The sequence below is a fragment of the Panthera tigris genome, chromosome A3 (assembly GCF_018350195.1).
Source record: "Panthera tigris isolate Pti1 chromosome A3, P.tigris_Pti1_mat1.1, whole genome shotgun sequence".
Taxonomy (NCBI): domain Eukaryota; kingdom Metazoa; phylum Chordata; class Mammalia; order Carnivora; family Felidae; genus Panthera; species Panthera tigris.
The window spans coordinates 72654895-72671188 of NC_056662.1; the positions used below are offsets into that span (position 1 = coordinate 72654895).

Here is a 16294-nt window from a genome sequence, read left to right on the forward strand (position 1 = left end):
AGTTTATTTATTAAATGTTTATTATCTGCTATGTGCTAGGTATTATATCTACGGATACATTGATGAAAAAGAGAGAAATGCCCAACTCATGGAGAGTATAGTATAGAAGGTGAGATAGTTATTTAACAAATAATTACACATGTAATTACTTAAACGCTATAGGTATGTGCCATGAGGAAAAGATACCAACAAGAGCATATAATAGGAGGCCATGGGTTGGGACTGGGAGCTTCAGAAGAGCCTTCCTAGAGAAAGTAATGTTTAGGCCGACCTGGTTCTGTTGTCCCAGTCTTTAAAATCACGAGTTACTGAGAGATAGTAGCTCTGTTGCTAATGAGATTAGTAAGCTTCCCTTAATTACAGGAATCTTTTCGAATCGGCATTAGCATTTGATGGCAGGAAAGACAGCGTCAGAGTTCACTCAGACATCCCTAAATATCCAGCCACCCCCTGATTTTCTGCCCCCTGATTTTCTCTCTGCACAGGATCATAGAATGCTAACGGGATTTATTGCCTCCAGTTCTCTAATTTACCCTACCATCCTGTTCATTCTTCACTCTGTTGCTGAGTTTGGCAAAAGAAGTAACTAACGTATTTGAAAGCATTTGGAAGCAGGAAAAACAAAGTGCATGTTATGTTGTAGGTATTTTGGGAAGTAGAAAACTGGTTTATTAATAACATATTTCAAGGAGATAAAAGTCTAGGCTTGATTTTGTTCAGGCGAGGAGTTCAAAAATGCAGTTTCCAAAATCATATCAATAGGGAGCTTTTAAAGGGAATGCTCTGGATGCTCTAGTTCTTGTTCTTTTAAGCCTATTTTCTGCTGTTGGGGGGAACAAGGAAAGTTGCTGGTTTCCTTTGCTCTTGAACCTGATTAAGGACTTCACCAGCTGAGACCTTATTTTCATTTTGAAGTGATTTGAGCAATAGCAAATTTGAATTGCAGGCCCATGCCCCTGTAGCTTTGGGTAGGCCATGCTTTAATCTTGGCCTTTGTGAGAAGTTTGGTGTGGGGTGCTGAGCTGACTCAGTCGGTCATGTTAGGGTCTGGCCCTGTGGTAGATGTACTTGTGTTTGGTCTCCTATGATGAAATGCATGCTCTTAGTTATATATCAGAGAGTTTCTCTGTCATTCTGAACTTGAGGGAACATTTCAAACACTGTGACTCCTTTTTCTCATATATCAACGTTTAAATATCCTAGAAATCCAAAATGGATCTCCACATTTACTTTAACTGACCTTTGTTACCAAGGTTGATACCGAGCTCCTTTGGAATCAAGCTTTTGAAAGTAATGTGCAGAATTCTAATGGAGTTCAGCCTGTATTAATTGTTAAACGTTGTTATTTTTTTTAAAGTTTTTCAAATTGATCAGTTCTAAACAAATTTTAGTAATAGAGGTTTGATCATATTAAAACGGCAATTATTTGAATGTTATTTTCTGAAATTAATGTCAATTCTCCTTTTCAAGTATCATAGCCCAACCTTTACTCATTTTGTTCATATGAAAGGTTACAGATTTCTAAGTAGCTTTGGGAAACATTCACCAGGCATACATAGGGGAAAGGCTTGTTGCCAAAGTATTAACCTGAGCAACGAAAATTGTTTGAACTTCTCTCTGAGAAAACTTAACTAGAGATATTTAAACCTTTGGAAATTTGGGTATTAGACAAGCCTAGGGTTTTGGTCATTTTGCAAAGGGAAATGATTCTTAAAACATTACGTATTAAGATACATGTATTTATTTATCCCAAATGAGATTGTGAAATTAGTGATTGCTCCATTCCTATTCAAATATGATCTGTCTTATTTTGTAACATTTGAAAGCAAACTTCTCGTAAAAACTGTTCCTTTTCTAAATGAAACTGAGTGAAGAGAAGGTTCTCACATATGTAACAATGAGAATTTTATTGGGATCCAAGATACATATGATTTAGGCAGAAAAAAGCATTGTGTTTCAGAATTGCTCTGGAGTTAACACTGCTCCTGGCACCTGCCATTTTAATTCATAATTGTTTTTGAGCACCTGCTGTGGCTTAAGTCTGATGCTGGTGTTGGCGGTATAAAAATAAGCAGAACAGAGAGGATCCTGGCCCTCATGGAGCTTAGGGTATGTGTGCCTCATTCATCATTTCCCATAGTGTTGTTTTTCATTGCCATTTTATATATTTCCTTCATTTGATCACTATTCCAGGAAATAGAGGTACTCATTTTCGCTTGATAGATTTGCAGAGGATTTTGGCAATGGGCTACTCTAGAAGGAAAACTCTGCTTTCCAAATAGAAAGCACATTACTGCTCCTCTATTGTTCCGGTTAGGCGCACATGATACTGACTTAGGAAATTTCTCAAATAAGGCAGTGAAATGCCAAACTTACTGAAATTCAGGATCAGCACTTTGGCAGCAGTGCCATTAGGCCTATATTCTAATGTAATTTAAAACTGTCTGGGAATAAGGGTAAGACCAAAATAGTTACTTCTAATGGCTCAGAAATCCCACACTGGCTATCATATCAGATCGTGGTGTTAGGTCTGCATTCATTGAGTTAATGATTTCAGTTTTAATTGCTTCTCTCTGTAAGGAGACAAAAAGAAGTTTGGTCTTTAGCTGCCGATAAAGATAGCCATATGTTTAGTAGAAATTATTGTATTATTTTTTTTTGTTTGATTCAAGTTAAGTGATTTTGAGGCATATTAGGTAGACATTGCAAAAGCTTTCTTTCTAAATAAAAAATCTTTTGTTTTCAAAATAAAAAATCTTAGTCTAGATCTGTTTTCAAAATAAAGCTAGTCTAAAAAAACTTTCAGGGCTTGCAGATTTATATTTAGAATTGGGTGATATCATAGGCAGAGAAAATAAATTAGGTACTTTGTTTAAAAATTTCATTTACAAATAGTAAAAGAGGATAAATTTCTATTCAGTGTATTAAGAATTTTCCTTTCATTTAAAACGGTCAAATAATAATTCTGTTTATAATTCCACTGGTTTTTGTGCAGCTTACCCTATAAAATAGAGGAAGGTCACAGCAATGCCTTGTTTCCACCCCCTACATTATACTCCTCCTTGTTGTAGAAATCTGTTCTTGGTCATTGTGTAATGTAAATTGTTAAGCCATAGTGATGGATTTTTTAAATAGATTGCTTTAAGATAAAATGAATTATGGTCAATGTATTGTTTGCTACTGAAATGTTTTAAAATAATTAATTTCCTTTACAATAAGGAAATTTCCTCCTCCAAATAGTAGAGCCTGGCTTCACGTGCTCATGTTAAAAAATAAAATTTGTTCCTAGGACTTTGTTCATAAAACTAAGCATCAGCCTTTTGGGGGCATCTTTTACTTGTGTAGGAAAGAGATTATTTCTAAATATTGGAAATGAAGTCCCTTTAAGCTGCTATAAAAAAAAATACCATAGATAAACACAGACATTTATTTCTCATGGTTGTGGAGCCTGGAAGGTCCAAGATCAGGGTGCTGGCAGATTTGGTGTCTGATGAGGACCCACTTCCTAGTTTATAGATGGCTATCACATTTCTGTAACCTCTCCTGGAAGAATGAGTGAGGTTACACTCTGTGTCTGTTCTATAATCACCTCCCTCAAACCCCACCTCCCAGTACACCATATTGGGCATTACAATTTAATGTGAATTGTTAGGGGGACACATTCAGTCTATAGCAGAAGGTTTGTAATAGGTGCTTTTTACTCTTAGAATGTTGTAGGGAGAAGGTGGCTTAACCATCATCATTTCTCTAAAGCACATACATTAGTGTTTGGGAAGAGTAGCCCACTGTGAATTTTTATATCAGAAACATGATGAATAGGACCTTTGGTATATGAAATTCTAATCCTTTCTACAAAAAAAAAAATTGTTCTTCGTCTTCCTGTCTTCTGTGGCTGCCTTCAGGTCTTCATTTACGTAAAAGTGATACATGTTTTCTCTTAGCTTGGATGGTGCTTTTTAACCTTTTTTTCATTATTCCTGTTCTCTACCAGGAGTCTTTTAGACATTTTTCCCCCTAATCTTCCATCCATGAAATTTTAATACTACAAATACTCCATATCTCTGTACTTAACATTGGAAAGAGTATTTTCCCCCCATTCCCAAAATGAATTTTCACTCTTTGGGAGGAATATCACCTCCATTGAGAATGCACAATTTTGGAGGCCTATTTAGGTCACTTGCTGCCTTAAGCAGTAATTAGACTTTGAAGAGGGCTAATCTATTTCCTAATTTATTTAAGAACCTTGAGTCCATTAGATTTTTTTTTTATATAGACCACTATTAAAGTTTTGTGCTTCAAAATGTTGGCTAAGTTATTCATTTAAAACATGGGCTATGGAGTCCTATATACTGGGTTCAGATCCCCTTGGCTTCTTCTTTTCCTTGCTCTGCTACCTGGAGCAAAGCCTTAGTTTATTCATAGGGCTCATAGGGGTGCCTGGCTGGCTCAATCAGTAGAGCATGCAATTCTTGATCTTGGGGTTGTGAGTTCAAGCCCCATGTTGGGTGTAGAGATTACTTTTAAAAAAAATAAATAAATAATAAAGTAGGACTAATAATGATATCTTCCTCAAAGGTTTCCTGGGCCCAAAAATAAATAAAAAAAATAAAAAGCTCTTTAAAGGTTTCCTGGGAAGGACTGAATGAAAAAGTAAGTAAAACACTATGCTCACATAAAGTAAGCCAGCATGAAAATTAAGCTATTTTAAGTATTATTAGCATTTTCTTTGGTTGTTAAACTCGTCAGCTCTCTGCATTTTAAAAATTAGATTGAGTTATGGCTCAGGATTCAGGGGTGACAAAGATACTATAGATGTTGGGCTCACAGCTGTGACATGGTCCAGTTGTTTAACTCTTTGGGCCCCAGTTCCCCATTTCTTTAATTAAGATAGAAAACAAGTTGGTTGAAATGTCATATATGGCTGTAATCCTAATAAACATAAATGGATTATATTTGTCCACAAAGTGACAGAAACTCTTGGATTAGATTTTAAAAATAAGAGGCTTAAAAAAAATTAAAAAAAAAAAGGGGGGGGCGCCTGGGTGGCGCAGTCGGTTGAGTGTCCGACGTCAGCTCAGGTCATGATCTCGCGGTCCGTGTGTTCGAGCCCCGTGTCAGGCTCTGTGCTGACAGCTCAGAGCCTGGAGCCTGCTTCGGATTCTGTGTCTCCCTCTCTCTCTACCCCTCCCCTGCTCATACTCTGTTTCTCTCTCTCAAAAATGAATAAACTTAAAAAAATTAAAAAAAAAAAGAAAATAGGCATAACTAAAACCTAAAACAAAATGACTATAGAAGGTAAGAGTGGAATGGAAAAAATATACCAGGTAAATATTACTATCAAAGAAGTAGAGTTAATGTGTGACTAGGGAGAAAATGGGCTACTTCCATGTTATTAGCCCACCAAGAAGACAAAATAGATATGATTTGTATTTATATGTATCCAGGGAATTATAAGGAAAATCTGATAAATCCACTCACAGTGGAAGATTTTAACCTATTCTGTCACTGATAAATAAAACAGACAGAAGTTAGTATAGAGTATTTGAAGACCACCTTTGTTAATGATGGGTAGTTATTAAACAGGTATCTGAGCATACCTCCCTCTCAAAATGGCCTGATTCTATGAATTGTTTGTTTGTATAACTGAATCATGCTTTTTGTATAGTTGGTGTATTCCTGTAAAGCAGCAAGTAAACTGGTCATTTTATTTATTTTTATTTTTTTATTTTATATTTTATTTTTAAAAATTTACATCCAAATTAGCATATAGTGCAACAATGATTTCAGGAGTAGATTCCTTAGTGCCCCTTACCCATTTAGCCCATCCCCCCTCCCACAACTCCTCCAGTAACCCTCAGTTTGTTCTCCATGTTTATGAGTCTCTTCTGTTTTGTCCTTCTCCCTGTTTTTATATTATTTTTATTTCCCTTCCCTTATGTTTGTCTGTTTTGTCTCTTAGGGTCCTCATATGAGTGAAGTCATATGATTTTTGTCTTTCTCTGACTAATTTCACTTAGCATAATACCCTCCAGTTCCATCCACATATTTGCAAATGGCAAGATTTCCTTCTTTTTGATTGCCGAGTAATCCTCCATTGTATATATATACCACATCTTCTTTATCATTTCATCCATCGATGGATGTTTGGGCTCTTTCCATACTTTGGCTATTGTTGATAGTGCTGCTGTAAACATTGGGGTGCATGTGCCCTTTCGAAACAGCACACCTGTATCCCTTGGATAAATGCCAGTAGTGCAATTGCTGGGTCGTAGGGTAGTTCTATTTTTAGTTTTTTGAGGAACCTCCATACTGTTTTCTAGAGTGGCTGCACCAGCTTGCATTCCCAAAACTGGTCATTTTAAAAGTGAATGATACTGGGGCGGCTGGCTGGCTCAGTTGGTAGAGCATGACTCTTGATCTCAAGGTTATGAGTTCAAGCCCAATGTTGGGCATAGAGCTTATTTAAAAAAAAAAAAGGAAGTGAATGATACTTCTATAAAGGACTGGAACTGGGTATGTGACTTTGTTAGCTATCACACTGTAACTTATCATTTATGTCTTGGTTTTGTGAGCAGAGAACTCTGAATACTTAAGATGATGTCTTGGGCCTTATTGTGAAATTAACTCCATGAACCTGAATAACAATAGGTTAGCTGGGTTTATCCTTCACTTTGGTTCTAGATGTGGTTTCTTGCAGATATTCCTTTTTGTTGGCTGTTTTATTCATGCTGCAGAATGACTCAATGGGCACATTGCAAACAGGGTGTGACTGCCTTACTTTCTGTGGATGTTTTATAGTTGAGAGGATGGAGGCAGAACTCTCCTGGGTCTCTTCCTGGAAATTGTCAGACACACAGTTTTGTCTCTTCAAAGTACCTGAGCAGAATTGTTTTTAAAGATAGCATACCAGAAATCCATTGTATGCTTTGTCAACTCTTTTAGGAGTAAAGTGGGAGGGTTTTTAGTGTTTGCAGAACATTTGAGTCTGGATTCTGCCAAAATAATTGTTAGCATATGGTTTTCATCTTCAAAAAGAATTGGCAACAGTTAGTTACCTTTTTTCATTTTCATTTAATTTATTAGAGCATTTAATATAAAATTGGGCATTAAAGGGGCACCTGGGTGGCTCATTCCCCTGATCATCCAACTCTTGATTTCGGCTCAGGTCATGATCCCAGGGTCATGGGATCAAGCCCCACATTGAAGCTCAGCATGGAGCCTACTTAAGATTCTCTTTCCTCTCCCTCTGCCCTTCTCTTTCTCTCTCTCTCTCTCTCTCTGTCTCTCTCTCTCTGTCTCTCTCTCTCTCTCTCTCTCTCTGTCTCTCTCTCTCAAATAAAATTTTTAAAATTGAGTATTAAGGAGGGGTGTGTGTGTGTGTGTGTATGTATGTGTATGTGTTACCAGTGAAAATCCCACTTATTCTCTACTTGTTACTTTGTAAAATCTGATAGTTCAGACAAAAAATAAATTCTTTTAGTGGGTAAAAACTAAATTAAAAAGGGAAACATAAATTTCAAAATGTACATGGGAAGTACCTTATTAAATCTGTTCATGTTTATTAACAGCCTAGTCTAAAATTGTGACTTCCTTAAAAGCAGAATGCCTAGAAGATCTGTATAGCTCAGAATAGTATGTATTTTGGCCTTTGTGACTGATGAGATGGTACTAGCATGGCAGCTTGAATTGACATTGCCTCTGTCAAGAAGGTGACATCTGCCTCACCTTCCAGACCTCCTTCTACCAGTCTCCCACCCACCCAGCCAGCCACAAATAAATAATTAGCAAGCACTTAATGTTTCCACGCACTCACTAAGAGTTGAGAAGATATAAGGACAGTAAGATGGGAACGTGACCTTGAGAGCCTATGGCCTATTAACAGTAAGTAACTAGAAGTTTTGTAATTTTGAAACAGTCTTATAATGGTATGGTAAGTGATGTGTCAGTGGTGTATAAGGTGTCTGGGAGCACCCTCCCAGGCTTATGCAGGCTTATCTAAGGTGGTCTTAATTCAGACGAGGGGCTAATGGTGGTAACTGATAAGAGATAGCTTCCTTGATGAAGTGATACCTAAGCTAGGATTTGTGGGAAGAGGAGAAAGCTCTTTCCAGGTAGCCTGTTGGTAAGTCAAGAGCTTGACTTTTTTTCTCAGGAGCTACAAGAGCTTAGAACAGTAATATTGAAACCAGGCTGGAGAGCTGGTCAGAGCTCCCTCATGAAGAGTCACCTTTCTCTTCAAAGGTTCCTGGGCATTATTTGAAGGGGTGGACATTGGTGGGTTTAGTCACAGGAATGAAATGATTGGACTTACATTTGAGAAAGTTCCCTCTGGTGGCAATGTAGGGGAAAGGGTTAGGGGTTAAAATTGGAGGTGAGTTGCTGGAAAAAGAGGAAACTGTTGCTTAAGCTAACTCTTGGGATTTTCAGGGGGTACCAGCAGCCTTGGGGGCTGAAGATGGGAGGAGAGGGGGAGATGGGGACTGCAAGGTGAGGTACCTGGAAGAAAGGAAGGTGCCATTTAGTGAGGGAGTGATGGAAGGGAAACAGGGTCTGCAGGAAGGAACTAGGGGTTTAGTTTTAGACACTGACCTGGTGATCTTTAGCACTTAGCTGTCCAGGGAGCAGCAGTCAACATAGGGAAGGAGCCAAAGCTTGGGGAGTGGGTAACATCACCAAGGGAGATTTTGTACAGTAACAGAAGAGGGCAGTAGAAGGAAACTTGGAGATAACCATAAGAAACAAAAACCTGTACATTTATCTAATACCTGTGTCACATGGAAAACAGATTTGGCATCTCGGAAAGTTAACAGATATGGTATTTTCCTTCTGGGCTTTGAGAGATACTGACTTACAGAATTTTAATCAATAAAGAGGTGAACTAATAGAATACTACTAAAACTTGGAATGGTAATGTTCTGGATTTTTTCTTGATGGTTGTGACCTTATAGTGGTATATGCAAGAGCTGTAGGAACCTCTTTGCCTTCTAGATCTAGATCTAGATCTAAACTGGTCTGCCAGTTTAAAGAAATAAAATTATTGTCTTCTTATTGAAGCAGAAAATGATGAGCTTTTGGAATTTTTTTTGTATCTTTTGGAAAATACCAGTTCATAGGATGTAGGGTTACAGAAGAGTAACGTTGTTGAGAAGTCTCGACATTTTCTTATATATTCCTTGTTGTCTCTTTCTCTCTCTCTCTCTCTCTCTCTCTCTCTCTCTCTCTCTCTCTCTCTCTCATGGCTGGGAAAGTGGGTATGTACTTTTACCCATCTTCCCAAACCTAGCTACAAAAACATGGGTATTACTTATTGCACCCAGTATATTATTGATTTTTATTCATTTGGGGATTATTTAATGAGTTCCTGCTGTGGTGATCAAGTGAGAATCCAGGCCCTTACTTGAGCCCATAGCGGCAGGGAGGAACCTTTTCTGGGAGGGGAGAGTGTCTTGTTTCATGCCAACCTTATATAGCCATCTCAGGCTTTCCAAATGGTGGACCCACTAGGCAGAGTTCCAAGATGGCCAGCTCTCCTTTCTTCTCTCCTCCTAATCTCCCCACAGCCATTTAAGAAATACAGATTACTTCACTGGCTGTGGGGTCACATGGCTGATAGCACCTTAGGAAAATCTAGCCCTTTATAGATAACCTACTAGAGACACCTCCACTGGCACTTGTTGAAATAGGCTGGGGGATAATAATGTTTATAGTGTGCTGAGCTTTCTGGAATCCACATGTCCTGGGCATACTCATCCACATCTTTCCTTGACTCTGACTTTCCCTTTATCCTCAGGTTACTCTGTTGTTGTTTTTGAAAACCTAGAAACACCCTTTTACTGTGGCCCTTTGGGGTTTGGGATGTTTCATTTTAACATTGCCCTGGTGCGGGGGGCGGGGGGAGGGGGAAGCTTCCATCTTCCATCATTATGAAAAATCAGCTGTTTGATAAAGATATTATCTTAGGACAGATGGAAAATGTTAAAGAAAAAAGTGATCCTGATGTCCAAGTTCTTAGACACTCAAGTGAACCAATTGAAAAAAAAATAATTAAGTGATAGCATCAATATTTCTTTTGTACACAGACTAGTAGGAGCTTTTGCTTCCCACGTTGCTTTGTCTTAAGGGAAAATTATGTTATTAAAGAACACCATTAAAGAAGAATTTTTAGGACAAGACGTACTTATGTGCTTTGAATGACTTATTTAAAGCTTAGAGGAGGATTAATGCTTGTTGAGAAATTTCTGGAAAGCAGTCGCTGAATTTGGGATAAGTCATTGGTAGGAAGAGGGTTGCATAGGGGAAAGGATTGCAGTTGGGCTTACTCAGGAGTCCGGTGTGGTGGGATGGAGCACAGGTTGTTAGCTGCCCTAGAGGCCGTGGTGTGGCTTGTTCTCATTGGTCAGCAGGTGGCACCAAATAGCCAGCACGAATCTGGAGAGGTATGTAGTGTTTAGATTTCACCATGGGTTGGGTTGAATTGCACTTTCTCTGCTTTCACAAATTTGTAATTCATAGCACTTTCACATTTTTTCCCCATAGAGATGGCATCCTCCAAGGCTGAATTTTACGAAAGTCTTTGGTATTAACATAGTTATGAAAATTAACCATCTTCCAAGGTCAAATGGTACATGACATTATTGATTTTTTTTTAAGGGGTTTATGACTCAATGTGAAAAGCAACAAACAGTAAGATCAATAGAATATACTTATTGGCTTAATTTTCTATAATTTTTTTTATGTTTTTATAAAACGTGGTTAAATATGTTGCTAATGTAAGTCTTAAAATTACTGATAAGTTTATATTGTTGGAATTGATTATGTCTACCTGATGGGAATCCAGGATTTTACTCCCATCCAAATGTTTGTGTTTGAGCAAAGATGGGTCATTATTTGGGTCATTGAGCTCTTCATTTCCTCCCAACAAGCTATCCTGCTTCTCAACATAAAGTCTCTCCTTTGCCTGGGATGCTGTTGCTCCTGATCTGGGCATGACTCGTTCCTTTTTGACACTGAGATCTCATTTTAAATACTGACTCAGAGAGGACTTTCCTGACCACCAAATCTCAAGTAGTCTCAAAATTTTCTCTCTCTCTCTTTTTAAGGTTTATTCATTCATTTTTGAGGGGAGGGGGCAGGGGCATTGTGCAGAGAGAGAGGGAGAGAGAGAATCCCAAGCAGACATGGGGCTTGAACTCACAAACCTTGAGTTCATGACCTGAGCCAAAATCAAGAGTCAGACTGTTAACTGACTGAGCCACACAGGCACCCCTCTCTTTCTTTTTCAAATTGAGATATAATTGATGTATAATATTATATAAGTTGAAGGTATACAACATGTTGACTTGATATATATGTGTATTGCAACATGATCACCACTGTAGCATTAGCTAACATCTCTGTCACGTGATATAATTACCGTGTGTGTGTGTGTGTGTGTGTGTGTGTGTGTGATGTGAATAATAAGATCTAGTCTCTTAGCAACTTTGAGGTTTATAATACAGTGTGGTTGATCATTGACTGTGTTGTATCACTCCACTTTTCATTTTTTTTTCAACTATTTTGCCTTGTGTGCTTTTTGTTCAGCTCCTCCTATGCCATATGCTTCACTAGAGCTGAGTCCTTATCTTTTTTTAAATTTTTTTTAATGTTTATTTATTTTTGAGACAGAGAGAGATAGAGCATGAGTGGGGAGAGACAGAGAGAGGGGGAGGGAGACACAGAATCTGAAGCAGGCTCCAGGCTCTGAGCCGTCAGCACAGAACCCAATGTAGGGCTTGAACTCACGCACCGCAAGATCATGACCTGAGCTGAAGTCAGAGGCTCAACTGACTGAGCCACCCAGGTGCCCTGAACTGAGTCCTTATCTTGTTTACTGTTATCCCTAGCATCTGAAACAGTGCTGAGCACGTAGTAAGTCCTAAGTACATTGTAGTTCAGTGGATGAATCATAGTTGTATTGAAGAGAGAAGAAGCTATATAAGCTGAATGTATTTGTCATTATTCTCTGAGGGTATTTTGATAAAGTGAAGACAGCAGTGGACCAAAAGTTGAGGCCTAGGTTCTTGTTCTTATTTGTTCTTGTAAAATACTGTGACCTGGGTGGGCCCCTGAGAAATGGGTATTGGTCATAGGATTTGTAAATAACAATGATATAAATAATTGCAGTCATTATTGTTTGAACCTCTCCTATGCACCGGAACAGTCCTTGGTGCCTTACATTTACTATTTCATTTGATCTTAGGCATCTGTTAGTTCTGATATGAAAATGAGATATTTAGGTGAAATGATCTGTTCTCTTATATAACATTTTATGAATTTCTAGGAGAAGCTAAGAGATTATAGTTTATGGTGGTACACGGTAGAAGTAAATGAGTTCATTCAGAAGCCCTAGGTGTTCATCTTAGTTCTTAAATAAAACTTTAAATCTGCAAAACTTAAACATTACAAAGAGGGAAGAAACTCACCCTGTGTTGGGTGTGTGTCATCTCATTCAGTCCTGTGAACAACGTGGAAAGTATCTTTCCTCTTTAATGGTTGGGGAAACTGAGACGCAGAGATGTTAAATAACCTAGCCAAGGTCACACACGTGTTATGAGGCAGTGCTCAAGTTCAAAACCAGCATTGATTTACCCCAGAAACTTGTTCTTGACATGTAGGAATTGTTCTACAATTCGACTTTACCTTTATCCCAGTAGGTTTCATGGGAGCACAGAGCATTTTCGACCTCTAAATAGGATTTTCTTGCTCTTTCTCACAGAACTGTAAGAAGGAGCTGATGTGGAGGAGCAGCTGAGACAGTTCAAGATGACGACCACAGTAGCCACAGACTATGACAACATTGAGATCCAACAGCAGTACAGCGATGTCAACAACCGCTGGGATGTGGATGACTGGGACAATGAGAACAGCTCTGCAAGGCTCTTTGAGCGGTCCCGAATCAAGGCTCTGGCAGGTAAGTCTTCTCATGCCCTGTGACAGAAGCCCAGGGGCCTGATAGTTCCCTTTAAAATCACCCACCCTGTCTCTTCTACAGGAAGGTCAGCTCACCTCTACTTAAACATGTCCTAGGAGTTGACCGTTGTATAAGGTAGCCAGGTCCATATTTGGGGAACTGTCGATCTTAAGGCCAAAATGATTGAGTGATTTTTTTTCAAGCTGCCCTAGGTTATTAAGAATTCTTTTATTTTTGACTCCTCTTACATTTCAAAATAATGCAGCATATTGTACCGTATTCAGACAAATGTACAAATCATCCTGTGTGCTTAGTTGCTGTGATATTTTAGTTGACCTGACTTGTTACAGTAGAGTTCTTACTTTGACTGACCAAGAGTAGTTAGCATCACATGCCAGGGTTTTAGATGTAAAGAGCAATAAGTTAATGTGGTGAGGGCATATTTAATGCTACAACAGGTAAGTTTGCCATTAATTCACTAAAATTAGCAGGAACACATCCTTCCTTTGTGATTTCTAACTCTCTTGGTGCTGTTGAATACTTAGAACACACTTTTACCCTAACCCTAGTTGGGGTGGGTAGTGGTCTTGCCCTGAATTGCCCTGAAAATCAGGAAAGGGTTTCATCAGGGTTTCATCAGGATTCAGCAGTACTGAATATATGTAAACCAAGGGTCAAAGTGGAGTCTATTTAAGGTCTTGCATCTGTACTTTGAGATTTTAAATAAGATGGTTTCTAAATGAGAGAAGTAAGTTTATGACTTTTTTTCTGAATGTCTTTAATCATGACACATAAATTATAGCCATGATTTAACAGGTAAGTTTACTGTTAATTGTTCATATAGCTCACATTTCTTTTTACCTTTATAGTATAATTTGCTTAGGATGCGTGTGTCATTTAGAGTTCTCTTGATTGTAAGCAAAAGGAAACCTAACCCAAAGTGGTTTAAATGGTAAAGAAAATGTATTGATCACATAAAAGGCAAATTTGGCCTTTAAGCAAGACTTATTTCTGGGCTTAAATGGTGTGCACAGGACCCAGTTTCCTTCTCTATATTTTTTGGCCTTATAGTTCCCAGATGGCTGCCCCAGGTCCCAGATCCGTCTGTAAGGATACCCAGGAGAAAAGAGCACCTCTGCTGCCCCAGTACTTCTACCATGTCCTAGGATCAGTCTCACTGACCTGATCGATCATGACTTGGGCCATGGGCCTTCCTTAGAATCTCTCTTCCAGTGGAGTCAGAGAAGAGGGTACACTGATTGACATTAGCTAATGAAGATGTACTTCTGGCATGGGGGTTGTGGGGTGAGGCAGAGAGGGGTCAGTTCCATCTGAGCTCCTTGGCTAGAAAATTTGGTATATAACAGGAAGGAGGAGGAGGGAAATGGATGCTGGGAATATAGCTAACTAAATGCTATAGGAAGGTTATTCAGTTGCCTTAGAATAATTTGTCTCTTGAGTGGTGGTGATTTAATGATCTTTCTTGAGCTTGCCTGATTGAGTGCATAAATGAATGATTAACCAGATAGTCACTCTAGAATTGAAGCTTTATTTTCTAGCTTATTCATTAACATGGAAGCCTATGGAAACCTTGCTGCTGGCTTGTGCTAGTGGATTGATTTGTACTTTAATCCTTTACCTCTTTTTCTTGAATCTTCATTTAAGCCTTTAGACTAGTATGATTTGGGTAGCCAGTTACCTTTGATCATGAATCATTTACTTTCTGGTTCTAGGCTACTATGTATTATCTCCCTTTTAAGAAGAATAATATGGGGTGCCTGAGTAGCTCAGTCTTTTAAGCATCCGACTTTGGCTCAGGTCATGCTCTCACAGCTCATGAATTTGATCCCCGGGTGGGGCTCTGTGCTGACAGCTCGGAGCCTGGAGCCTGCTTCAGATTCTGTATCTCCCTCTCTCTTTCTGCCCCTCCCCTGCTCACACTCTGTCTCCCTCTCTCTCTCTCAAAAATAAATAAACCTTAAAAAAATTAAAAAAAAAAAAGAAGAAGATGTATTTACAACTGTAGAGCAGTTCTTGCTTTTTGTATCTGGTCTTTCCTGCAGTTCTGGAGGATATCTCCAGCTGTACTTAGTATTGGTCAGTTTTCTTAAACTTCCTAGGGTGGCTTTTCTTCCATGCTATCTGGGTCCCTGAACTACTATAGTTAATGATAGTAAGCACTTAACCTGGTGTTTACTGTGTGCAGGCACTGTTCTAAATGCATTGTATATATTAACAGCTAATCCTATAACAACTATATATGAGAGACATTATTATTATCTATAGTGTATAGATGAGGAAATTGAGGCATGGAGAGATTAACTAGCTTGCCCAAGGTCACACTGCTGGTAAATGGCTAAGGCAGACTGCCTCCAAAGTGTATACCTATTTTTCTATATTCAGTAAAATACAAAATGATTCAAAGCATATTGGTATAGAGTATTGATAATGAGTAATTGAAACTTGTTTTTAAAAAGATCTTTAAAAGGCTCAGGAATGCATCTTGTGGTCTAGAAGAAGCCATGAGTAACGATGACAAGTTATTGAAAAGAAAACGTGTTGCCTCCAAGTTAAATAGAAAAAAAAATTGCTTTCAGTGAATCCAGAAAATATCAGGAAAACCATCTGTGTATTGGAGGAGATTTTCTTGTTATCTGACTTCCCACTTCTGTGGGACAGAAAGATCTCTGAACTCTCTAAGAAATCTTATATGCTGAAAACAAGAGTAACAGAACAGTCCGGCAGTGTCTGGAACAGTGGTTCTAGAATGTGAGCATGCATCAGAATCACCTGGTCGTCTTGTTCATTGCTGGGCCAACCCCCAAGTTTCTGAATCATTAAGTCCAGGATAGGGCTTGATAATTTGCATTTCTAACAGGTGATACTGATGTGGCTGGTCTGGGGAATCACATTTCCAGACTGGTGTGGAGTATTGATGTTTAGTCTATTTCCTTGGGCGTCTGAGACCATTTCATCTAGACCCAGCTGAAGTCTAGTAAGAATTAAAGTATCAAACTCAACAGAGCTATCTGAAAGACACACTTTAATGTGGGAGTGGTGTGGAAGGCTGGCACCTCATTTTGAGAGGAGAGAAATATCTTCCTGTTCCTTACGGGGAAGTAGTATAGTGATAGGTCCAGCGTGAGAGAGTGCTGTTGTAGGATTTCTGTTACAGATGCACATTCTAAAGTGGGAAATCTTGGTTAGAGCACTAGAAATGTGAGTAGAAATGTGCATACCAAGTTTCCTGTCCCTCTTTTCCTGTCCCTCTTAAGTGCTCTGCATATTGAGTCTTCTCTAGATTTCAGTCTGAATTTCCAAGGTGTTATACAAAGGACATTACTG

At 38.7% G+C, this 16294-nt stretch overlaps 1 protein-coding gene across 2 annotated transcripts in view; it reads left to right on the top strand.

The window, feature by feature from the left end:
- SPTBN1 (spectrin beta, non-erythrocytic 1) overlaps positions 1–16294 on the top strand; it is a 198920-nt gene that overhangs the window by 42530 nt on the left and 140096 nt on the right. For both annotated transcript variants that reach the window (XM_042981401.1, XM_042981398.1), the window contains exon 2: positions 12755–12949. In XM_042981401.1, coding sequence (XP_042837335.1) covers positions 12802–12949 — 148 coding nt within the window. In that variant the 5' untranslated portion in view covers positions 12755–12801. The remainder of the gene's footprint in view (positions 1–12754; positions 12950–16294) is intronic.